General features: G+C 41.0%; 4 protein-coding genes across 9 annotated transcripts; 2 read left to right on the top strand and 2 right to left on the bottom strand.

Moving 5' to 3' along the window:
* Positions 1 to 60: 60 nt before the first annotated feature.
* cant1a (calcium activated nucleotidase 1a) lies at positions 61 to 8505 on the bottom strand. 4 transcript variants are annotated; one of them, XM_020647528.3, is made up of 4 exons: positions 8350 to 8505; positions 2237 to 2905; positions 1058 to 1261; positions 61 to 965 (listed from the first exon to the last, which is right to left on the bottom strand). In XM_020647528.3, exons 2-4 carry the CDS (start codon positions 2880 to 2882, stop codon positions 595 to 597), a joined length of 1221 nt encoding a protein of 406 aa, XP_020503184.1. In that variant the 5' UTR covers positions 2883 to 2905; positions 8350 to 8505; the 3' UTR covers positions 61 to 594. The 4 variants fall into 4 exon arrangements, with proteins under 4 accessions (XP_020503184.1, XP_020503175.1, XP_020503167.1 ...); XM_020647519.3 differs by lacking the exon at positions 8350 to 8505 and adding an exon at positions 6749 to 6905; XM_020647511.3 differs by lacking the exon at positions 8350 to 8505 and adding an exon at positions 5057 to 5191.
* Positions 8506 to 9148: 643 nt separating this feature from the next.
* Positions 9149 to 12219, bottom strand: syngr2a (synaptogyrin 2a). Its single transcript, XM_020646728.3, has 4 exons — positions 12004 to 12219; positions 10861 to 11098; positions 10577 to 10710; positions 9149 to 10470 (listed from the first exon to the last, which is right to left on the bottom strand). The coding sequence occupies exons 1-4, from the start codon at positions 12100 to 12102 to the stop codon at positions 10267 to 10269; spliced, it is 675 nt and encodes a 224-aa protein (XP_020502384.1). The 5' UTR covers positions 12103 to 12219; the 3' UTR covers positions 9149 to 10266.
* Positions 12220 to 13413: 1194 nt separating this feature from the next.
* On the top strand, positions 13414 to 22783 carry LOC109994893 (transmembrane channel-like protein 6). 3 transcript variants are annotated; one of them, XM_020648411.3, is made up of 20 exons: positions 13414 to 13638; positions 14101 to 14195; positions 14362 to 14493; positions 14575 to 14724; positions 14817 to 14925; positions 15014 to 15101; positions 15188 to 15442; positions 16434 to 16642; positions 16733 to 16877; positions 17286 to 17429; positions 17739 to 17896; positions 18737 to 18827; positions 18967 to 19064; positions 19150 to 19245; positions 19452 to 19527; positions 19620 to 19753; positions 20987 to 21163; positions 21365 to 21443; positions 21644 to 21725; positions 22454 to 22783. In XM_020648411.3, the coding sequence occupies exons 1-19, from the start codon at positions 13583 to 13585 to the stop codon at positions 21722 to 21724; spliced, it is 2373 nt and encodes a 790-aa protein (XP_020504067.1). In that variant the 5' UTR covers positions 13414 to 13582; the 3' UTR covers position 21725; positions 22454 to 22783. The 3 variants fall into 3 exon arrangements, with proteins under 3 accessions (XP_020504067.1, XP_020504059.1, XP_020504074.1); XM_020648403.3 differs by having other exon boundaries at positions 21880 to 22783; XM_020648418.3 differs by lacking the exon at positions 17286 to 17429 and having other exon boundaries at positions 21644 to 22783.
* Positions 22784 to 23576: 793 nt separating this feature from the next.
* LOC136183090 (heterogeneous nuclear ribonucleoprotein A2 homolog 1) lies at positions 23577 to 25597 on the top strand. Its single transcript, XM_065965098.1, has 5 exons — positions 23577 to 23720; positions 24244 to 24335; positions 24630 to 24725; positions 24809 to 24952; positions 25054 to 25597. The coding sequence occupies exons 2-5, from the start codon at positions 24249 to 24251 to the stop codon at positions 25171 to 25173; spliced, it is 447 nt and encodes a 148-aa protein (XP_065821170.1). The 5' UTR covers positions 23577 to 23720; positions 24244 to 24248; the 3' UTR covers positions 25174 to 25597.

Genomic DNA, 25597 nt, shown 5'->3' with positions numbered 1-25597 from the left:
GTTGAACTAGCGTAGAGAGACAGAGCTGCCATTGAATGAAGCATCGAGACTCAGAAAAAATAAGAATCAAGGTTTTACTCAGCCATTCAACCACAAACATTTCAAACAGAATGATTTGTTTTGCACAGAAAAAAAATGTCCTTCAATTAATGTTGAGTTTTAGGAAGAATAAAAATAGATGAAGAAGAACGTGTTCGGTGTGTACATAGGAATGTTTAACACGGAGCACAAGGGGGGGGGGGGGGGGGGGGGGCTTTTGAGAGTGTACAGTATGTGCATGAAATAGTCACAGTCTGATTCATCATTTTGTTGTACATTCATTTTCAGAAAAGGCTTACGTGCTGTTGAGAGTCACATTCAGCCTGGGAAACAGATGATCCAACACCAGACATTTGTTTCTAGCTTGCACTTCCTCAGAAATCCAAACAGTACCATGTTTGACAGTCTCGGTTCAAACGTCTTCACTCTGAAGATGATCCTTTAAGGGTTGGAGTTATGTCTCAAAGAGGAAGCAGCGAGTACAGTAACTTCAACAGTCACAGCGTTGTAAACAAATTGGAACAGTGCAGTTGCTTAAAGAGCGCGCCTCTCACTCTAAATGAACTCCAAGCCCTCGTATTTTACATCTCCAATCTTGGTTTCGGGTAAAAGGATGCGCCCGTCGAGTGTGAACGCCATGATGTACGTGGCGATATTTCCAGCGTCTTCTTCTGACTTGAGAGCCAGAACGATCTGGTCGTCCGTGTTGGGCACAAACTTGAACGAGGAGAAACCGTGAGTGGGGTTAAGCTCACCCACTCGGCTTGCCCGGATGTCTATGAAATCGGGCGAGCAGCTGAGGACGAGGTTCGAGGCCCGCCGCTCGTCTGCCGTCTCCTCGTAGCGCTCCTTGCTGGCGCGGCGAGGAAGGAAGAACCAGCGCTGCAGGGTGTCGCTCCAGGCCGATGACTCATGGATTAAATACCCTGCAGAGATTCAGAACATAAACGGTGAGAGGTAAACAAAGAAAACAATAAAAAGGAAGCAGTGGTGAGCGAGGCTAGATTCCGATCCTCACCTGGAGGCTTTATCCCTGCAGCAGACTTCAGAGATTTGTACTTTGGAACCCAGTTCTCATGTTGCACATCCCCTCTGTGGCCAACCACTTTCACCCACTCTGGGTTGTTGTTGACAAATACGCCCTCTGTTGTCGTCCACTCTTTGCCCAGACCGCCCACGTACAAGTGCTTGTCCTTCACTGCCATCCACTCAGCTTTGAACCCTGTCAGGGGAAAGAAGACGAGCAAGGTTCAACGTTCAGAACTGGACTTAGAAGAAGAGTTGAGGTCCAGAGTTATTTGGGTAATGCAGTTAATTAAAGTGACAAATTTGTCCTGCCAATGTTATGACAAAAAAAAAAAAAAGAGTCCACCTGCTTGTCACAGGCTCGATCTCAATCTGCTGCTTTTTTTTTGGCTCAATCATTTCTCTTGAATAAATACAGCTAAAAACTAGAATATTCCAAAACTTAACTTGAAATTAAAACTGAAAGCCAAAAAACTATAACAATGGCCACACTGCTGTTGGGAAACTAGTGCACGAGACAGAAAAAAAAAAAAAATCAGCATTGCAAGCAATTTGTTGCCTTTTAACCAACTCTCAAAGACACGTATATGATTAAAATCCAATCATAAAACCTGAGAGTATCAGTCTATACTCCTAATGCTGAAAATGGGCTCTGTACATTATTAGACTGTTATTAGTGATGCATCAATGTATGCATGAATGAGCTGGTTTCAACGTGTTTATATAAAAATGTATGTTGTAGTAAAGTGGTTCCTTAAGAAAGGGTTGAGCCTCTTTTAAAGAGCCACTAAATGAATGTGTGTAAAAACTAATAAAATAAAAAAAGGTTTCCTACACAAATTCAAAGTAATTTTTTAAGAATTGGGGCTGACTTTCTTTAAGTAATAGACACATACCTGGGCTTTAATTACCTGATAACATGACCCCTTCTAAAAAGATATGAGGGGAAATGTCTTCCTCATTGAACAGTTAACAAATGATCTCATCTAACCGTCTTTGTGGCGGTGTCATAATTTATAAGCTTTTCTTTCATATCATGAAGGAAAATCAAGTTGTGAACAGAATGCAGTAAAATGTACAGTAAGAAGTGGAGTGGGGGTATGAAGTAGAATACAATGGACTAAAATAACACGTTAAATGGCAGCATGTTTTAGACCGGGGTCATACCCACCTTTGGCAACACTGCCGTCTCCATCAGTTAGGATGACCCAGGGCACCGCCTTGTCCCCGTCTATGTGGTAGACGACACCCGTTCTGTCATCCACGCTGTAGAGCTTCCCATTAAACACCACCAGCTCCGACAGCTCCATACCCCTGCCCTTCTCCGACAGGTGGCTCTCCAACACCACCCTGTCTGCATCCCACTCAACTGCCACCTTGTCCCCGCTTGTTGACACCAACAGGTACCCCCGTCGCATGTAGCTGAACCACGTCAGCTTCTTCTCACTACGAGAGCTTGTGTCCAGGTCAGCGATGACCCCGATGCGATAGCGGGTGCCCTGCGGCGTGCGCTCAGGCTGGCTCAGTGGGTAGGTGTCGTTGTAATGGGACTCGGGCTGCTGGGAGTCTCCGCGGCTTGTTTTCCAGCTGTGGGGGGCGAAAGAGCGGGGGCGCATACCTGAGCTCAAGTGCATGAAGAGCAGCAGAAGCAACGCCAGGGAGGCGGCCACTGCTACGATGGGCTTCCATTTAAGGCGGAAACGAGGGTCAGTGGTGTTGGCCATGGAAGCCAACATAGGGAGGCCTCCGACAGAAATACGCAGATTATTCATCGGCTCATTCTGCTCCAGTCGAGTGAAGCCTGGGGTAGCAGGCATGGAGGACGGAGGCCTGGTTTGACCTAAGAAAAAAAATGGACAGAGTGTAAATGTGTCTGCTTGAACATATCAGGGTGTCAGAATGAAATATAAAACATTATGAATGTTCATCTGTAATCAAATGAACCTACTGGTTGATTACGGATGGTTACATGTTCTACTAATAATTAAAACAGTTGAAATTGAAATCTCTACAAGGAGCAGAATATTGTTCTCTTGTTAACAAATCTGCAGCAAAACCAGTCCCAATGTTTTTTTGTTGTTGGAACAAGTCATATAGTTCCTTATAAAGCCTCTTATGGAGTCAAATTTAGTGTTTTAAACACTTTTTAGTGTAAAAAGTTTTCCCCCCATAATCCTATCATATAGGGCAGGGGTGGGCCACATGCGGCCCCCATCAACCCTCAACATGGCCCTCAGGTCGATTAAATGGAAACATGAAGAAAACATGACAAAATCTGCATTGAAATCATGAAAACCAGAAATATGTCCATAATAATATTTGATCACTGGTATATGTTGAGTAAATTTAAGACAGACACATTGACTGTAATCGTTTTTGTATCCTACAATTTGGCCCTCTGGCAGTGAGAATGGCCCTTGCTGTGACCAAAGTTTCTCATCCCTGATATAGGGTTACATTAATTATCTTCAACAGGGTTAGTAAGTTAGTAGAACTAAATATTAGTTTAAAATAGGGCCCGACCGATGTGGGATTTCTAGGGCTTATATTGATATTGGGGTGAGAAAAAACTCTGATAATTCGGCCGATATCTTTCTTAGAGCTTTGTTCGATCAGTAGATATAGACAGATATAGATAAACACATTTATTTTGTTGATCTCTTAAATGGAGTTATTAAACACTTTTGGAAGAGATAAATATTGAAGACAAGATGGTCACTCAACTGGAGAGTAAATGCACATGTAGGTGCATCACTGCTTGACATTCTGGACGTTTATTGTAATCCCTATAACACTCTGGATGTGACAGCCAGCGAGATAACTGCTATGTAACAAAACAAGACTCAAATGAAATGCTATTTGACTGGTAAACAAATCAAGTGATATCGTCACATATCTGTGATCAAATCAGCTGATACTGATAGACACTTGATATGTTAATATCGGCCAATAGATTAATCAGTCGGGCTCCAGTTTAAAGTGGGTGTTTTTAGATGAAACTTCACTCTGGTGCTTTTACACATATCCTTCTGCTCCTGATGTAACAGAGTGTGTGAGGGGAGGTGTCGATGATGCCAACAATCATCTTGGATGACTTCAGGTTTTGCACCTGTTACCATTATCAGTCCTGCGGGTTGGGTAAAGTATTTCTGTGAATACATTTTGTGTTTTGTGTTTGGATAGCCAAACAAATTACTATCCAAGTTACTGTGAACAGCACATACGCTTACTAGCCTGGTTAGCAAAGTATAGGCTAGTGCTAGCTTATACCTTAGTGATCGCCAACCCCCCTTGCTCAACTCCAACTCCACATTCCCATTCGAATATAGTCACTTGTGCGCTTGATAAAAACAAAATAGAGATAGCCAAATGCCAACCTTGAAGCTTAAGAACAGTAATCCATAAACCAAAGGGTGAATTCATGGGTGTTGAGCCCACTTGTTTGAGAGGAGAGTTATGTAATGTCAAACTACTAGTCGGTCCAGTTCAACAAAGTCTTTATCTCAGTTTCAAAGCGATCAGTGTTGGATTGATTGCCAATGATTTGAACTTTTCATTACAAAAAAGACGTGTAATGTCTACCCTTCAAAGATACACAGTAACATGTATCTGGTAACATTAGTCCCACATGATCGTTCTTAAGCAGAAGTGGAGTTGTAGAGAAAGTATACGGACAGGTATAACACCATACACTTTCAGTGTGGAGTGGAAAATGTTGTTACACCTGCTTTGTACTGTGCTGCTACCACAACATTAATAAAGGGTTTGTTCCTGTACACTTAAATGAGCCTAATGTACGAGCTATTAGTGTCCAACAATGAATGAATGTCCCATAAAAAAGTGAACTTCAGTGAAAATCTTTCAAACAAATATTTGTTCAATGCAAGTTATCTGGAGCCAATCCAGATTCCTTTAGACATGACTCTGACCCCAGCCCCCCAGCCCCACTGACATTTCGCTACTGAATCTCAATCTAATCCTACTCACATACTCTCTATATGTTGACTCAAGTCCTCACAGTGGATAGCAGGTCGATCATTCATTCAGCGTATATTACTCCAAAGTACATTTTATATTCAGGCAAGCGCTCAGTCATGTGAGGGTATGCCGGGTTGTCTGACACAAGATAAGAAGCAGGAAGTTTGGGTGAGTATCAGTCTATGGTATCAGGTAGCCACCCATTGGGACCTGTCAACGTGGAGACTGGGAGGAGCTACTAAGGTGACAAAGAAGGGTTAGCGGCTGTGAGCAGGTAAATCAGGAAATTCACAACCAGCCGGCTGATGGGGCAAATACCGCTGTCACAAGCTTTATCTGCATTGTTAAATATGAATGCTGCAAAGGATTAGTCCATCAACAGAGGAAGAAGAGCAATAAGTTCATTATTTAAAGAGCAGACGACTAACACATTGTCCATTAACTTCATTGCATGTTTAACCAATAACTAAACCAACAACTGCTCATTTAAATGCTCAAACAAAACTGATCTAGAAGCATTTTCAAGAAAATATAACGAATATTGGATGTAGGGGCGCAGCTGAGCAAGAGGTCCAGAGTTCAAGTCCTCCGAGGGGGCAGCCCAGGTTCAAATCTAACCTCCTGCTCTTTTTCGGTGAGTCGTTCCCCCACTCTCTCTCTCTCCCCGGTGTCCTACTCTATCCACTGTTCTATCCCAATAAAATGCATCAAAGCCCTACCGACCCTCACCCCCCTTAAAAAAAAGTATTGTTGTTACCCGTTTCTCTCAATATAACATTTTCTGCTCATGTTTTTCTCACAGTCAATTGATCATTTTTGAGGTATCACCTGCTGTTTGGACGAAGAGTATATTTAAGAAGGGCACCAGGATATCTTAAGGAACATTTTTATTTGATTTCATAACTAATAACTAAAAACTATGAAGGCAGACAGAGAAATTAATATAGGGGCACCAGTGGACTAGTGGTTCATCTGTGTGCCCCATGTACAGAGACTACAGTAGTCAAAGCGGGCAGCCCGGGTTCAAATCCAACCTGTGGCTCCTTTGCAGTGAGTCAATCCCTGCTCTTCTGACTCCACCCACTGTCCTGCCTCTCTAATAAAAAGGCATAAAAGCCAAAAAAGAAATCTTAAAAAAAGAAAAAGAGTTTGTTTTTTTTACTCCATGTATGTGGTAAAGAGTAAGTTAAACAGCCTAAAACAGAAAAAAAATAGAATGAAATTACACTAACACAAGACAATAAATAATCGAATGACCATGCAAGCAGAAGGTGATCAAAGATCCTATTCACAACACTGGGGGACTGTATGATGCATGCTTCATCACCCAATGTGACCTGACCAGGCGGCTGTTTACTACACGAGCAGGGTCACCACCAACACCACCCGGCTCTCTTCAACATAGAAACTGTGTGCAATCCACTCCCAACCACATTCCAGGGGGACCTCTAAACTCGGCTCAGGAGCTCCGCTCTCTGTGGCCCAAACACGGCTTCCCTGAGAGGAGCTCAAAGACCCCTTTATAAGAGGGCCTCGAGCCAAACAGCCGTCCATTATTGCAGCAACATCTGGGTCGTTATGATGAAATCAACTCTCTGTGAGTTGCACCAACAACCTGCTCATTGTAATGAACTTTGAAGGGAGCCTTTTTCAGCCATTGCCACCTATTCTAGTTTGTAACACTTCAATAATTAAACACACTCACCCCTTCGTCTCCTCCTGCCAGAGTTCTGACTTTGTGTCATCACATGTACCTCTCTGTCTGTCAGAGTGGACCTGCACAATCACTCCCGAGCTTTATGCTCTTTCTTTAGTTGCAGTGTAACCATGACTAGGGGTTTGTTACGATGAACTTTAACTAGAGTTGGAGGATTATCCTCCAGTCCAAAGGGTCAAACCTTGCAGGAGACCATTCATTAAGTTTTCATTCATTACAGCAACCTTTGAACGGGCAGGTACTACAGGTGAGATAAGCTTTTCTTACCTGCACATTAATGACTCAGGGAAAGGCAGCAAATCCTGCAGGCTGAGTAGATGTTATAAACAAACAGTTGGGCATTTCAAGAGTTTGTATACTGGGGGTGTTTCTGTGATGTAATCTGAGTTCTGTGACTGGACCGAGGCCAGAGATAAGGCTGATTACAACAGCAGAGCGGATGCACTGTCAACAGGGAAGCTACTGTAGAGGGAAGAACACACTTACTTTGAATTGTAACAAGAACTGAAGAAGCTCTTTCAGGGCTTCAACTTCAGAGAAGGGCATTCAAAACTTGTCCTCTTAAGGATTCAAATAGTTTACATACAGAATGATGCAAATGACTTTATAAACACTGTCGGGTGTGTGGGGATATGATAAAATACTCAAAGAGTTTTAACACTGCAGGTCACACCTACACATTCACACACTGATGGTAGAGGCTGCTGTGTGAAGTGTCCATCAGTATTAACTAATCCATTTGTACACATCTACATGCTGCCAATGAAGCAGGGAGAGCAACTTGGGGATAAGTGTCTTGCAGAAGGTCACATCGGACATGTGGCTGCAGGGGCTGGGGATCGAACCATCCACCTTTCAGCCGACTCTTCCACTGAGCCACAGCTGTCCTAGATTGCCACAAATGTTGTGCTGAGTTGTGATTGAAATCCTTGGTTGCATAATACGACATTGCAAAGGTACTAAGAAGGCTGATTGTTTGATTAATTCAAGAATATAAACTATCACTACTAAAGTGTCAACCAATCGTAGTGCAGACCACTGTCTGCATGTGCCGAAGAACACAGTGCCACCATAAAGGAAGACATATGTGGAGGTGTGTCTCAAAGGAGAGACAGCAAGGAGGCTCATAAAGACTTACTCATTGCTGTAAGGCAGATTCCCGAACTCCCCCCCCCCCCCCAAACAGATGTGCATGTTACATCGAAGCTGCTTTTGAGTAGAGTATCACATAAAAAGATGTTGTGCAACTTATTGATGAACTACAGTGATATTAGGTTGAAGTTGTAGAAACATCACAGTGGCTGTGGAACAATCCCAACTTGATATTTGCAGATATTCATTATGCGCATTAGCTCAGCTTTACGAGCTGCATTAACTACATTTATAGTAATCAACAGATTGTTCGTAGAGTTGCTCTCATTTCAGTGCTATTTCACACACACACCAACATGTCATTTAGTTGTTGAGAGCGTGTGTGTCATTTCGCTGTTGTCCAGCAGCGCAGAGGTTAACACGGATGCCTTCACAACCCGCTGCGTTCAGAAACCTTTTTGACTGCCTGACCTCTCGTGTTTTCGCTTCCTACTCACCGTGGGGGTTAGACGATCAGCTCACAGTCCGCTGCTGGTTGGAGAACAGGTGACATTGTTGTGTCGCTTCCCTCTTCGGCTCTTTCTTGCTCCGTTCCCCGTTGACCAGACAGCCGATCATGACTTCCTGTATGTACTGATGACGACAGCAACGACGTGACGTGTAAGCGCTCAGTGGATACGATACGAGAGGATTTGTCAAGCGGTGCCTTCAGGTGCAGCCGAAAAATTTGACAACTATAAGTTGATGCGTTATTCACTTACAGAAACATTTACTCCTCTGTGGATTTAAGTATAAAGCATTTTTTGAAGTGGCTTTGTCCTCTTGAGCTGTAAAACTTTTAATGTGTGATATGTCTTTTAAATATCACAACAAATAAGTGTGGTGTGATTGGTGACTAATAAAAAGCATAAACACACACAAAGCCATTTTTAAGTGATTTATAACGTTTATGAAACTCCATTGAGGAATTGTATTATGTAGTGGATTGTAGTGATGTAGTGGATCCCAACCTATCCTAAATGTGAGACAAAAAGGGAACATTCAGACACTTATTTGAGGTTGTTTTTTAAAAGGGAACTGCTCCCCAGACATTACATTCTAATAAAACATCTTTGTTTGCTACTATGTTTACATGTGTAAATATGTTATTGTCTGTCCTGAGGTTTTCAAAGCGTACAAGTTCCTCAACATTCATCAACACAATCACTATTCAAATATTTGCCAAGGGAGCAACACCCTACACCGAGTCCGGCTTTGTCTTTAGAGGAGGATACAAATTAGAAGCTGACTCAGCAGTTGAAAAAAAAAAAAAAAAAAGGTATTTTATTTGGCAAACCCTGTGTGATACAGAATCATGTATAAGGCACTTGAATGGGAAATGATTGTAAAGCCATTGAGTACAACAGTGAGACTGCAACACGTGTAAAAGGTACAGCTACATAGTGAGAAAGCTGAAAAAGAAGTCAGCTAAACTGTCGATTTTGATTGTCGAGATAATAAATATACTATTTTACCCCAATGTCACTGAAGTCCTGAAATTAATGTATGGCTGAAGCATTTGCTGAATTGGATATTTCCAACTAAATATACTGCTGACTGCACTCAAGAAAGACACATTAGACTACAACAGAGGTAGCTGATACGAATTAATAAGTTTGGCTACCTGAAAACCAAAAATATTTAAAATATAAACCCACTTTAGCACGTTGGATTTTAAAGAATAAAATTAACTATCTTTGATCAGATATTGGCAATCAACTGCCCAAAAGAGATCAACAGTTTTTTTCAGTGCATAAAAGCAATTTTTCAGTGGTTGATTATTTAAAAAAAAGAAACATAAACATGCCGTTACAGTAGTTACAGAGAGGAACCTTCACAATGCAACCGTTGGTTAAAAAACAATGGCTGTGTTTTGTGGTCTGTATCGACCCATCACTGTTATTGAACAGCTGTATATGAATCTGAGAGTGATAATAAAAAAACTTCATTAATCTAACAGTTACACATTCAAAATTCAATTGTCAAACTTAGTTATTTCTTAGCAGATTTCCCATCAACAAAGTAAATTGTGTCAACATATTCACTGCACTCATAAATTTAACAAAAAGGGGGCACTGAAATAACTTGTTGGTTCGGTGCAAAGACACAATTGGCACACTAATCCTTTCTTTTAGCAGGCAAATTCCCAAACACAAAATATTTACGTTTCCACCTGCTGTGTGTGAGCAACACAGAGAACCCCCCTCCAAAAAGTTCCAAAACAGAAATAAAAAAAACACATAAGTGCACCCAAAGCAAATTCTGCAGGAAGAAATTTGGAGTGCAGGGAACAGTGCAAGATGTAAATGGAACCATTGGCAAGCATCTGGATTTAAAACTCCCCTGTTGGATTCACATGTATGAATCTCAGTCCATCAATAAGCTGGAGGCTGGTACTCCCCTGGTTGATCCTGGCTTTGGGTGAAAGGCGACTGCTGGTAGCCTGCGGGGCCGCTGCTGCTGGGGTACGGAGCAGGGGGGAATGGGGTTGAGTGGTCATTTGCTGGGTCTCTGTACTCCTGGTCAAACTCACTGACGCCCTGGCGGTACCTTCCAAAGGCGAAGTAGGACAGAAGAGCCTGTGGAGACAATCAGTAGTTGGAACTTTGAGATGACACACGAGGCAAAGTTTAGCGTTATCATATGATTTTGTTAGTCAAATTGTCAACGTGGTGAGAGTCTCACCCATGTGATAATTGAGAAGAAGGAGAAGGCAACGACAGCACGCGCAGCATCGCCAGGGAAAGAGGAGCCAGTGGTATTGGACCACTGGTTGGCCAGGACACAGAAGCAGATGAACCACAGGAATGTCCAGGCCGCTGTCACATGTTTTAAATGTCACATTCATAAACAGAAAATAAAAAATAAGAATACACGTAAAGCAAGTAAAAACTGTGATGAACTTCCTGTTTTTGGGCACACTTCCTTAATTTGAAAATGAAAAATGAAGAGTGAAATCCAATTCTTACCTGAGAAGACTAAATCTCCTGTAACAATGTACTTTCTTTCTTTGGCATTGCTAATTTGTGGGAAGTAGGCATCCAGTATAAGGAAGATAACACAAGCCAGGAATGCCAAGATTCCGATTCCCACCCCATAGCTACAGGCGCTGTCGTTACCATTAAACATGCACTTGGTCTCGACCTCGGTTGTTGGGTTGACATAGCCTTCTGCTGTGATGGTTGCAAAGACCACGATGGAGAACAACTGCAACGAAGGGTACACATAGGGTTAATGCCATGGGGGGGAGGCTGTGAAAAATGCATGTTTTAAGTCAAGCGGCGTGTGGGGCCACATGATTCTGATCACATGATTCACATCACAAGAATGCTTGACCATATAAATTATATAGCCTATAAAAAAAAAGTACAAGATCAAAAGTGGGGCAGATTATAGATGTGTGGATTATATGTGTGTCTCTTTTCGTGCCTGAGGATCCCACTCATCCCTGAGATCCTCCGATGACCATATAGGTGACAACGCGTTTGTTATAAGGGCTCATTGTAATTACATGCTAATAGAGACAATGGCAGCAAAACATGTGTCTTCTTTTGTAAGGCGCTGTCAGTAATGAAGTATTTTTATATTGTCATGAATACATGATCATGCATTCAGCACATCGACTCAATCTAAAAGGTGTGTTACATTGAAGAGTTGAAAATAACTTTGCAAAGTAGTGCAGAACAATAGATGACGTCACGTTATTTCGTACCTCTCCAACTTTTCAGACTTAAATAAAAATCCAGATATCCAATGAGAGACAAACTCTTTGTAGCTGTCGTTTCAAGAAACAGTAACCATCAAAACGTACCTATGAAGAAATCCATTATATGTTGCAAAACTACCAGTAGGTGCTGTGACACAGCACTGAGTGTGTAGCTAATGCTAGCTAAGGAAACATAACCAAATTAACTGTTTTTGAAACTTTTAATTCTAATTTAAATTAAATACACCGTGAATGTCCAGTGTTGACTGTCAACACAACTATCCATCTGTACCACTGACTACTTTGTGTCGACCCTGGCAAACCCACATATGTTAACATAAACCTTGTGATGTGACAGCTGCTAGCTTTGATGCTAACCAGACATCGTTTCCGTGTACTGACTCACCCAGCTCAGGCATCGCAAAATGGTCTGTGGCTGTTTTATAAAACTCTCTAAGTCAAAAGCACCGCCAGCCAACGAGGCACCGAAGGCACTGCTCTGCATTTTTTCCCCCAAAAAAGTGCCTGTCAAAGGAGTAAAAGACCAGCTGCAACCTCCCTGTCAAAGTTGAGACTGTTTCGTTTTGTCATAAAGTTTCCGCCCCTGCTCTGATCGTCCACGCGCTTCATCAAAACTTACTAGCGTCTACTTCAGTAAACACGCGTGTATTCACGGGCTGTTGGAATAATCGGGAAACGAATAGTGTCCGACCGTGAAAATGCACTCGAAGGTTCACCAAAGTAGGAACATAAGTCGGAACATTGGAAAACGTCGTCAATTACCCTACCTAGTTTAGTTCCAAAAAGTACGACACAGAACACATTCAATATATTTAAGTAAACACGCAGAGGTCGCGACAACGAAATTCGCACATGGAAACTCCGAGCATCCAAAGGAGCACGTGAATGCATGAAAAAGTACCTTTTGCGATTTCTATTGTTTCCTTTAGCAGGAAATATCAAGCAAAAAAAAAAAGTATCTGGATGTCAAACAATGATAATACCTGGGTTTATATCATCACATATCATCATATTTAACAAAGATTAATACACATTATGAAGCACATGTATCCTTACAAAACACTTTAACACACCTGGGAAAGAGGTAGAGCGATAGAGAGATAGACCTATCTTGCGCGCACAACTTGTGGGCACAAGTTATTATGGTTTTGTGTGCGAGATTTTAACTTTTTGGGACTCCAGGGGCTCCATACAATATAAATGACAAACGGTGTATGCTTCAATGAAGCAAATGGTGTTGTGGTTTATTAATAAAACAATTAAAAGCAAAATAGGCCTATTTGAAATTTTTATCGATAATTTCCGTTTGTCTGGCTTAGTAACTTTAATTGGACAGACTTTTACTGAATGTGATATTTACAGTCTAGGATTTTACCATTTCTGGTTTTCCATTGTGTCGCCGTTTCCATATACGGCCACTAGATGTCAGTAATGAACCATAGTTATGAATACCAATTATTACACTGCGACTGTTTTTTTTAATCTTTCCTTTATATTTAACGATTGTAATTTCTTGCCATATTTTTGTACTAATTGAGCCAAGTCCTAGGAATTTTATTTTTGCCCATTTTGCTAGCAGACATCTGCTATATTATTTCCACGTTTCTATCAGTGGTAGCAGCTTTTTTCCAACATTGTTTCTAAATATTTATGCAAAAGTGTCATTGGACTGTTGTTCCTCACACTGACCACTAGAGGGAGTTATAGCCTACAACTGGGATTCTGAGTTTAGGCAGGCCAACTGTGAGCTCTCCTGTACTGACTTAAAGAAAGGCATGTGCCACCAATTGCAAATAAGGCACAGCTGTGCAGAGAGAGTGAGAGAGAGCGATAAAGGAAGTGTTAGTGCACTTCGGCTTACAGTCAAGATCAGACTGACTCACTATGTCAGATGTAACCCACTGCTGTGTGGCCCAATATGTGATGCTACATATGTAGTTCATGTCTGGAGATCATCAAGAACCATGGCACAGATTGTGAGCTTCAGTTCCGACATTTCTCAAATGGACTCTGACTATGAGTAAGTGCTCTTCCTTCACCCTTATGAACATACCATCTATACTTGGGTTCTTAGGTGATTCCTGTATTTAGCAGCACTATGATAATGTAACTTTTACCAAGAACTTACATTGCAGGAACTTCCTTCCTTCCAATAATACTAATTTCACATTTGATTGTAGCTGTTTTTTGTATTCTATCAATAATTCACACATGTTTAAGTCTATCTAAACCTTTTTGGAGATTTTCTAGCTGCAGCATGTTTGAATGCTCAAGTCACATGTTAAAGCTTCTTGTATTACACTTACATGTTTCTTCATGTTCATGGTCGGACAAGTCTCTTAAATTGACCATAAGGTGGAAAAACGATCAAAGTTTTAACGTGACTTCTATACTGTATCTACTGCTGTCTTAAAGGTGCTTAAAGCAACGCCTTTGAGACCCATGCAGGGTGATTGTTTTCTGATGGATTCTTCTCCTTCAGGAACATTTTGGAAGATGAACTTGGTCAGGACTCAGCAACCAGCACCCAGAGGTGTCCTGAAGCCCTACAGATGGAAGTTTTAAGGCAATGCACAGGTTCACACAACCTTTATTATGTATCGTTAGTTTGATCCATTGATTAAACAGCTAGAAACATTTGCTGTTGAATAAAGAATAACTCTTAAAGTTCCTTCAAATGCAAGTTCCAAACAGCCAAGGATAAAGTTCTCTGGCCTGAAACGATTTCTAATGTTTATTTCAGACACACGGTCAACCACAAGAAGCCACATGAGAGATGAGACAGTCGATAGTTTGCAGAGGAACTCTCTGCAGAGGAACTGCTGGTCAGCTGCTACCCTGAAAGTCCTCTCCTCAATGCCTAGTCGCACCGCTGGTGAGATAAGAAACCTCCCTGTTCTGTCTCAACTGTTTGTTGACAACTAAAACTACTGAAGAAAGTACCTTGTCCACACAGGGCCAAACAGCGCTGCAGTTATTTCCAGGCATGACAGAAACTCATCTCAGCTACACAGACGCCGAAATTCCTTGAAAGTTTACACTCAACCCTCCAGAATAATCCAGGATATCCTTGTCAATTCAGATGTGGAGGAAATCAGTGCTGAAGGTGAACAGAAAATGCTAACCTACTAATTATTTGTGTTTGAATGATTTCCCTCGCTCTTTAAATTTAAGGATTACAAGTCTTTTTTTTTACAGAGAACAAATTTGAGCAGTTGTTGTCCAACCTCAGAGGCCTCTCAGTGAGTGACCGCATTCGCAAGCTGCGAGCCACGGCGCTCAGCCTGAAAGACAAGATGGAAGTCAGGTACATTTGTCACTGAAACTACAAACAGCACGTAAAATGAAATATTTGAGAACAGTTTTATTCAGTTCCTTTGCATATCTTTTCTTAGGCGGCTTGCTTTCAGTGATGTAGCTGAAAGTTCACTCATCAGCAGAAATATTCCGTGCTATAGTCGTATGAAGGTCTACATTTCCAGGGTGAGTACACACTCAGTATGCTGCATGATAAACCCTCTTCTGTTTGTGCATATTGCTCTTTAACTCTGATGCTGTTTTCCCCTTAGACTTGGCGTAGCTGCTGGTTCAGCTGCCTCTCCGTCCGTGCTTCCCTTCAGTTGTGGCATTCACCCATGAAGAAACTGAGCGGACGTTTTGGAACAGGAGTGCTCTCCTACTTCTTGTTTCTTCGGACCCTCCTGCTCTTCAACCTCCTCCTCTTTGTCACCAACGGCCTGTTCCTGGTCTTCCCTCAAGCTGTCAACCCTCCCTCCCCTACTCCTTATGACACTTTCACTGGTCTCGATCTTCTAACAGGCACGGTAAGATCAGAAGAGCACATATTGATGGGATCAACAAATGGGACAATATTGTTGGAATACTATTGCAATTTTAAATAGCTCACCTCAGCTTTAGCCTCTGGGAGCAATGGACAACTTGTTGGGGCTTCCAGTGTTGCCAGCAGTTAGCAATAAAATACTTCCGGCTGACTTCCTTGTCTGTACATTGCCTTTGTCTTCAGTCTGTCTAGTAACTGAAGGCAGGAGAATAAAGTCTGGTCTTAGAGCAGTTTTTGAGCCACAACTCTGAGTGATCCATTCAAAGCCTCCAGAACAATCCCTTAGCTGTGCTTGCGTTCAGTTTTTAGAGACTAAGAAAAAGCTAAATTTTCTGGCTATTTGGATCCAGTATAGTTTTATTTGATGACATCCTGAGTACTGTGATAACATATAAAGGGATTTATTACCCCATTTTCACTGCAAAGTCTGCCCCCAAATGAAATATCTTTCAACATCTGTCCGTACAGCAGTCTACATAGTTCAACTTTACTATTATTACAGATATTTAATTTTTGTAATTGGCACAAAAAGTCGAGGGAGCAGCTCCTTTAGCAAGGTGGGATTTGGAAGAAATCATTTCTTAAGCTGCATCCTCTGGTGATAAATAATTCAGCAAAAAAACCTACATTTCTCTAGGGTACACTTGAGGCTGGCTGCAAGAGCCAACGAAACCCTGTCAAATGTTTAAATGCTCATGAGATGAATATGTTTACATCCTGGTATTAAAATGGTTTTGGTCTCATTTGCGATTTCAGTAATCATGCACACTGTATTAGTTTTGAGACTACTGAAATGTTTTGCACAGTCTATGGAATTTCTATATGAAAATATCTATATTTGGCATCTGGGTCACACATATCCCAATGATGCATTATGAGTGTTACCGTATTTTAATTTTTTATTTTGCCATCCTGTATGTGTTTATTTTAGTGGTGCTCTCTCAAGCCAAATCTGCACCTTTTGTCCCTGGCAGGGTTACCTCTCTCAGAGTTTGATGTTTTACGGCTACTACACCAAAACCTTCATCCCCGACCCCGCTTGTGGAGCTGCTAACCATGAATCACCCGGCCTACCAGCCTGTGACCTCGAACAGCCCCAGATAGCGCCATACAGCATCACTACAGCCTACTTTTTAACTATTCCCATCACCTTCTTCATTATCTGCATCATCCTGGTGTACAGGTTGGGCAACGAGTGAATCTCTTCTGCTTTTACTGTATCTAACTCCTTCTGTGGTGTCTCATTTTAACGGCCTTACTGTTTTTTATGTAGCATGTCCAAGTCCTTCGGGCAGAGTTTTCAAGTCCTCAAGTCTAATGGGAATCTAGCTGTGAAAGTCTTCTGCTGCTGGGACTTTAAAGTCAGCAAGAAGATGTCTGTGAGGCTGCAGTCGGAGAAAATCAGCACTCAGCTCAAAGTAGGCAAACATTTGAATATTCTCACCTCCCTCATGAAAGTGTGGAACTAGTCTTGCAAAAGGTGATTCCTCTATATAATATCTTTCCTTGTGGAGCAAAGATGATAGCCTCCTTTTGAAAACAGTAACCATACTTTACTTTATAAAATATGAGTAAAGCAGCTTCACAATTGATGTGCCTTTATGATAAGTGAAAGAACCTCCGGGTAGCCAAATCTCCGGAGTTTTTCAGGAGATTTCTGTATATGTGAAAAGGGTTTATGATTAGACCTTTGCTTACTCATACTACAATCACGCTATATCTCTTTGTGCAAGACTGGTTCTCACACAGGAAGATACATTTCACACCCCATGTGACTCTTCAGGGGCATTTTAAAGTAGGTCAAGATTACAAACGTCTTCTCACAGGAACTGTTGTCTGAGATGATCAGGGGAGAAGATGGAAAGAGCTGCATGCAGCGATTCTGCCACCTCACAGTGCATCTGGTGGCGTGGATGATTTGTCTGGCCAGCATCTCTCTGGGCACCGCGGCAGTCCATTTCCTGTCAGAGGTTAGAGAAAAATGGACAAGAACACCTGCAGCCAGACGTGACATGTTTTATGCACATGCGAGCAGCTACTGGGGCATTTTCTCAAGACTTTACCACAGAAATAACTCTGAAGCTGCTTCCTACTGCAGTTCAAGAACTTCTGCTTTTTGTTTCCTGGAAGATGTTTTTTTACTGTTTCACACTGATGAGTTTACAAAACTATTATGCATGACAATTTCTCAGAAAAATTCAGTAGGGTGTTGTAGGAAGAATCTAAGTATGTTCCTGCACTTTTAACATCACCAACATCCCAATATTTGTCCTTCACAGAACGCCATTAAGCAGAAATCTTTCGAAGACATCGAGCTGCTGCTCCTGTCGGCGGTGGTGTCAGGCGTCAACCTGCTGCTCCCCGGCCTCTTCAACCTGTGCGCTTGGATAGAGATGCATGACTCACCCAGTGTCCGAGTCTATGTCTCCATCTTCAGGTGAGTAGGAGAATTACAAAAGCCCAGATAGACAAAATAATCATCTTTAAAGCTCCTTCGAGGAGTTTACTGGTCATGAAACAGACCAATAACAATATGGCTACCTGTTAAATAATATATATATTTTAAAATCCCTATGAGTGATTCACTGGACTGATATAACGATCAGATTTTTTTGGGCAGAAGAAACTTCTTACAAATGTACAGTACAAGATTGCCAAAGACATACAACTTTGTCCACATGGAGGCGCCATCATCAACACAATCTTCCTCACAGTAACTGTAAATGGAGATCATTTAAACAGGATTTTGGAAAGCATAGCTAGACTTGTCTAATCAGAGGGCACAATAACTTCGCCAAAACGCTCTCATTTACTGATAAAATAAGACCTATCTATCACAAATGGTGATACAATTCTTTCATCTGGACTAAATACTATGCTCGATGGTAAACAGATTTGCTTCATTTGTATAGAAGAGCTTGTTTTTGGCTTGATAAGTTTTTCAATTGATCAAGAAGTAAACATAATTCTTCATGGCTTCAAGACTCTTAACATATTTGTCAAATCACCAAGGTGACAATTCAAAGAGCATCCATACAGAATACTGTAGAAAACAACACAATAAATCAATCAAAGTGAAATAAACACAACGTGGAAAACCCAAAGCTTGATAACACAAAAGCTTAAATGTTTGTGAGAAAAATACCTCAACCAAACTGTCCCAACTGGTGTGGATTAGAGGTATTAATCAATGTTCTTTTTACCTTTTTAGTATTACTTATGAAATATGATTGTATGTGTTGTTATCCACTAGAAAATCTCTTCATTATGTTCTCAGGAACTTGTTGTTGAAGGTCAGTATTGTTTCCGTGTTGTGTTTCCGCTGGCTGGGCAGAATTGCTGTGGAACCAGAAAATCTACATCTACAGGTGATTATCCCTCTCATATTTGAACTTCTTGTAATTACAGTTGGGGGGGGGGGTAACAATGAACTGTGCGACCCAAATGATGATCCAACACACGTTATGTTTAGTTGTGATTTTATCAGATGTGTCTGTTGTCCTGCAGTGTTGGGAGAGTTTTGTTGGGCAGGAGCTGTATCGCTTACTCCTCATGGACTTTATCTTCACTGTGCTTTACACGTTTTTGGGAGAATTCCTGTGGAGGCAAGTTCCCCCCCCCCACAGATGATGTCACTTTAAAAAACACTCACTGAATGTTAATCTACATGCCTGCATCTTCTTTCTGCAGGCTATTTTCAAAGCACGTCCTGAAAAAGAATAGAAAGCCGGTGTTTGACATTGCGCGTAATGTCCTTGAGCTCATATATGGACAAACCTTAACTTGGTAATTATAGACTATACTTTAAAAATATTTAAATTGTACTTTTTCTCTCTTTGTATTTCCGTCTGTAACTTTGTGTTTTTGCTGCTGCCTGTCTTGGCCAGGTCTCCCTTGAAAAAGAGGTTTTTAATCTCAATGGGACCAATCTAGTTAAATAAAATTAAAAATGTTTCAAGAAAAGTAAGGAAACATTCATGTTTGTCTTCCAGGCTCGGGGTGCTGTTTGCTCCACTCCTTCCAACGGTCCAGATCATCAAACTGTTCGTTCTCTTTTACATGAAGAAGGTCGGCACATCAGCAGTCGTTGTTTTCCACATCCTGAAGTGTGTCTACTCAGATCTTCAATGATACCTTTCTTTGTCCCCTTTGTTTACCAGACGAGCCTGCTTCTCAACTGTCAGTCCTCCAGAAAGCCCTGGAGGGCCAGCCAGATGACAACGCTTTTCATCTCTCTTTTGTGTTTCCCTTCATTTCTCGGAGCTGCCGTGTCTGTCACTTACGCAATTTGGACGTGAGTGCAACAAACAACCCCTCTCTCTTTAATGACCATGATCCTCACACGCAGTTTCGACACTGAGAGACATTTGTGAATTTGAAGAATCTCAGTCTCTCCATAGCATCACTAATTGGTACAGGTGCAGCTTAAAATTATTTGAATATCATAGAAAAGTTCATTTTCTTTCTTTCTGCTGGCCGATCAGGCACAGTGATACCATGGTCAGCAAATGTGACCCTGGTAGTTTTGGTACTGTGTTTGTCCTGCTGGAAAAGGAAATCAACGTCTCCTTAAAGCTTGTCAGTAGACAGACACATGAAGTGCTCGATAGAATCTGCTGGTAGCAGTTGACATGGCAACCCAAATCTACCGGTACTTGGGATTGCTGACCATGCTATAACTGTGCTTGATTGGCCAGCCAACTAGCATGACCTGAACCCCATAGACACTCTCTCAAGGGGAAGATGAGACAAGCTGAAGGCCACTATCAAAGCAACCTGGGTTTCCATAACACCTGAGCACACAGGCGTGCCAAAGTGAACTCAATTTTCGGAAGGGTCAACATTTCTGTATTATACTGTGAATCATTTGATCGATTGGTCTGGTGAAATATTCTAATATTTTGAGATATTATTTTCCTGAGCTCTAAGTCTTAATCATCAAGAAAAAAAAAAAAGAAAATGGCAAGAAAAAAAAGGACTTTTCCACGATATTTTTTTTGAGCAGCACGTGTAAATCTAGACAACTTCTGCACTTAATTCTCAACAGCTGGTAGAAGGGGGAGAGGTTACAATGATAACTCCACAAGCAAAAGATTTTCCAACAAATGTAGCCTTTAATGTATTTCCTGTTAGTTTCAAGTTTTACATTTACAGTGATGGGGAAAATGAAATTGTATGTTTCTCACACATTTTGTTTCCCTAAGAAAATGAACTTAACAAGGCTGCAAGGCTCTAGTTATCTTAACTTAGCGTAGCTTGTCGATCTTCTCATCAAACTCAGTAATAAAGCTAATACTGTAAGTGTATTTTCTTACTTCTCAAACCTTTCCTTTGAAAGATGTTTGTGAGAAACTAGTATGAATGGATTTGAGGGCTATGCAGTGTTGATTCTGCTCTTTCTATAGGTAGCTAGATGATTAGAATGCATAGAAACTCGTACTTAATTCCCATTTAAGTTCAGAGTTATGAGCGGTAACAGTGTTTCTCTTAACTAACTTTATGTTCCAAATCCCTCTGTTGGTCTCAGGACTAAACCCTCGTCAGAGTGCGGCCCTTTCAGGAATCTCACCACCATGTATCAGTCGGGGCAGCTGTGGGCTCGGGAGCTGGAGAGCTCCCACCCCATCCTGTCGTGGATCAGCTGGGCCTACAACTCTCTGCTGGAGAACCCGCTGGTGTTGTTCCTCGCCACCGGAGTATTACTGTAAACACGATCAAAAATGAGTCTTACAGGAGATGACCCATTTTTAATGTCATATTTGCTGTTTTGATTGTATTTAGCTTTTGTATTATAGTGTTGACAGAATGCCTATTCTGAATGATTTGCGGCCTTTGGATACTTGAATACTGTTGATGCACTTTGAATTTCAACTTATCTCTTATGCTTTCTCTCTCTTTTTTTCAGAATGGTGATATACTTTCAAGCTCAAGTTGTTGATGGCCAAAAAAGAATCATCAGTCGGTTAGAAAAGCAAATTGAAAATGTAAGCGTAGTGAAACATTTTCTCAACTAAAGTATTTTTGATCATAAAGCAAGTTCTAAAAAAAGGAGTTTCGACCAGCTCGAGTAAAAATGTATCGGTTGATACTTCAGTGAATTGATCATCTATCCAATTGCTTTTAATATTGCTCTTAATAATATCAAATTGTATGTTGTAATGTATGTTTCTTCATCCATACACAGGAGGGTAAGGACAAAAAGTTCCTCATCACCAAATTGCAAGGTCTTTCTGAACAGAGCAGTCTGGTTTCCCCACATCGTTAAGGTGAGTAATCCCAGTGCAGTTTTTTCTTTGTGGGTGAAACTTATTTGCATACTCAGTTTTTGACCTTGGCCCGTATTCACCAACATCCAGAGAATACTCTCAGAGGGCTTTGAACCTAGCTTTTTTTTTTCTTTTTTTAAACTTGGAATCCTAGCTGAAGAGTGATGGACCCGGCCACCCACTTGGAAGATTAATAGCCTTCGTACATGGGGCGTGACCTAACCGCTAGGCCATCTGTGCGCCTAGGTACAGAAACATTTTAATCTTAGGTAGCTGGTGTGGTTGACCCTGTTGCTAGGTATGACACATTCTTCCAAAAGCTGTGATTGGTTGATCAAAAAATGGGAAGAAAACGTTTTGATCTTAATGATAATGAGTATAGAAATCTAGTCAGACATTCTGTAAAATAAATCTGCGCTCCATTAATTGTAAGCTATACTTCAAGAGTAAAGCTTGATCAGCTCATAGTGACGTCAGCTGATAGGTAGCATCTGTGGAGGGATCCACATGCATGTCTCACTTTGCACTGATGAAAGTCCAAAATGGACAGAAATGTCTGCATAAATAAATTTGATCTCTTCATTAAGAACATTCCCAACCATCGGTCTGTACTCCTTTTGTTCTCACGATTCCATTAATTTCGCAAGTAGGAGCATCTCTTTGTAGGTAGGAAGCTCGTTGATACAGCCCCTTATTTATTTCAGAGATTTGTCTCTTTTGCCCTACAGCCTGTGGCTGAACAACATTCACAACATACTGGACAAATCTGGAGACATCTTCACCTTGATATTGTGTGCTCAACTGATTGTCAACTCTTATCAGAAAGGTCACTCAATACGGTGCAACGACAGAAGCCAAATCAAAACCAATTAACATAAAAAGAAAGTTTCATTATGTTTAGTACAGGATGAACACAAATCTGTTTATTATATCTATTTAAATGTAAAGCTCCTGAACTATGTCAGGGTGTCTATTGTGTGAAGATATTTTTAAATGGATGACTTTATGAACTATGATGTATTTAAAGACAAAATAAATGTGTGATGTAATGAAGGATACCTTCAGTTTGTTATTTTCCATTTTGACAGTAACAGTCCCTCCTTATCTGGGAAATCCTTAAGTATTACTTCATGTCATAAATATGAAAGAGAAACTTTAGTTACAGTACTTTATTCACATTTTACATTTTATTTATCCGATGCTTCCTGCAAAATGAGCTGGCTTCATGGCATGAACGTGATTTCAAAATGTTCTGGATAAACTTAAATCACACATGCAAGACATGCTGATACCACCTACACTTAAATACCACAGCCGCCTTGTCACAGTGTCACATGTTTCCCCCTCGGGACACTTTCCAGGGGAATTTGTGCGCTAATAATAGTCTTAATTATTTGCGCAACGCACAAGAATGAAGGAAAAAATATTTTTTTACTTTGTACGATCGAACAGATAATTTTCAACAGGATGATACATGCACGCTGAGAATAAATATGATATGACATATCATGTCAGTCTGTTGATTTGCTACAGTAGGCATATTTCATCAAAATGAAGCGCAGGACATTGAACTCCCTTTTGTTCAGACCTGTAACCTCCATGTTTGGTGGACACAAATCTGGAAAACAGGCCTACCTAGCTATTTCACTTGTTAAATTAAAAATGTAATTCAAACACTGTTTTGTAACCAAACCATGTTATCACACGTATACTTTAAAAATGACAAATCAGAACAACAGCTGGAAACCTGATCGAAATTCTTGCTCTGCATTTCAAAACAGCCTGCTTTTAAGCAGCAGGCAATGACAGCATTCTTTCGTTTGACGAACTTGTTCTTTCTTAAGAAGGGACAATCTTCTGAAGAAAAACACGAGTAGGAGGATATTTTTCTTGTGACAGAGCCAGGATGCTTTTTCAAGCTTCATAAGAGGAGGTGACTTTTTACTCTCGAGTCAGTTTTACTTGGAACTACAGGTTATTGACATCCTTTCTCTGGTGAGTTAGAACTTTCTTAATTTTTTACATTTTCAGCCAAAAATCAAGGTGTCATTTTACATATTGAAAAGGCACCATGCATTAGAGTCTTTAGATTTAGATTTTTACTTTATTGATTCCCGCAAGGGGGAAATTGTTTTTACACTCTGTTAATCATGCAACACACACACAGGCTGAAATATACACATCACAAACATGATCCTATGGACATGCACTAATGGAGGGATGTCAGAGTGACAGAGCTGGGGAGGGGTTTGGTGCCTTGCTCAAGTGCACCTCGGCAGTGCTCAGGAAGTGATCTAGCACCTCTCCAGCTACCAGACCAACTTCCAGATTTGGTCCACACCGGGACTTGAACCGGCGACCCTACAGACTGAGCTAAAGCCGCCCCGTTCACAACGTATTTAGAACACTCTCATGTTGTCTTTTTCTTTAAAAAAAACATGTTCATCCTTTTGTAATCAAGTAACAGCCTTCCCTCTTTGCACTATGTTAAATGAAACCCATCTCATGTTCCCTCCAGATAACATGGAAGTGAAAACGGCATCAAAAAGACGAGTTTACATCAGTCTGCCAAAGAAATACTTTGCTGCTCTTGCTGAAAAATATGAACTGGTAAATCATTTCTCTCATTTACAAGGAGCATCACTGAATTGCATCTTTCTGACTTAAACTCTAATATGCTGGGGCGATGGTGGCCCCGGTGGTGCTGGTTCAAATCCAACCTGTGGCTCCTCTCCAGCATGTCATTCCCTCCTCTCTTTCTCCCTGATTTCCGACTCTATCCACTGTCCTGTCTCTCTAATAAAGGCACAAAATGCACAAAAATAAAATCTTTAAAAAAAACAACAACTACAATACGCTCATTTAATTAACTTAATACATTTTCTATCATTCAACACTCATCAGGATCATGGACTGGTGATAAAAGGGCTGAATCCTTATGTGAATGAAGGATATATACGAGCTTACTTCAGAGACTGGGGCACGGTTACTGCGTGTAAGGTGAGGACTGAAGAACTGCTCACATGTTTTAGAACTGATGGAGTATCAACTGTATCGAATTAAATCTGTTGGGTGGATTCCAGATTAAGAAGAGCACAAACTCGACGGAGAGTAAAACGGTGGCGTATGTGAGGTTTTCCACAGAGGATGAAGCCGACATGGCCGAGTGGTCTGGTCCTCATTACATAGGAGGGGACGTGGAAGTGAGACGAGTTGTAAGTCCAAAGGTGAGTGTAACGCCTCTAATCTTCTGTTGGTGCTTTTTTTGATTTGAAAAAATGTGCATACTGCGTCTGCATCAGCTGACTGTAACACACCTGTGTTTCAGATGGAAGAGGATGCAGCGGAGGAGCTCGCTGCAGTCGTTTCCAATAAGCCCCGCCCACGACGTTCAATGGGTTTGGGCTACATACTGGGGGATGCTCAGTGGTTAGATGAGGCTGAGTAATAATTGATTAGTGATTTGTTTCCACACAAACTTAAGTATACGAATGCTTCGTCTATACCATGTGGTAAAATGTTTATAGCCTTGTTAGATTTTTTTTTTCTGGCTGATTTTATGTGATGGCAAATAAACATGTTGCACTCTCTCATCCTAATCCTGTGATCTTTAAAATAAACAGTTTGGCTTATACACAGTAGATATCATGTGCTACTGTAGTGCTAAATTCTATTTGAAGCATCCATTGTTTTGGCTATCCTTGCAGATCTTCAATGTAGTTTTCTTCATCTTTGACTTGGTGGTGTTGTTCTTGTTTGAAGCCTTTTGTCTGGTTCAATCTGCCTGTAACTTGTTTTTTTTTACTTCTTGTGTGTGACACAGAAAGTGTATTTAAAAAAAAACATACCAATAAAGTTGATTCCACTTCTGA

This window comes from Labrus bergylta, chromosome 16 (assembly GCF_963930695.1).
Source record: "Labrus bergylta chromosome 16, fLabBer1.1, whole genome shotgun sequence".
Lineage (NCBI taxonomy): Eukaryota > Metazoa > Chordata > Actinopteri > Labriformes > Labridae > Labrus > Labrus bergylta.
The sequence above is the reverse complement of the archived record's forward strand: the minus strand, read 5'-3'. Positions and strand labels throughout refer to the sequence as shown.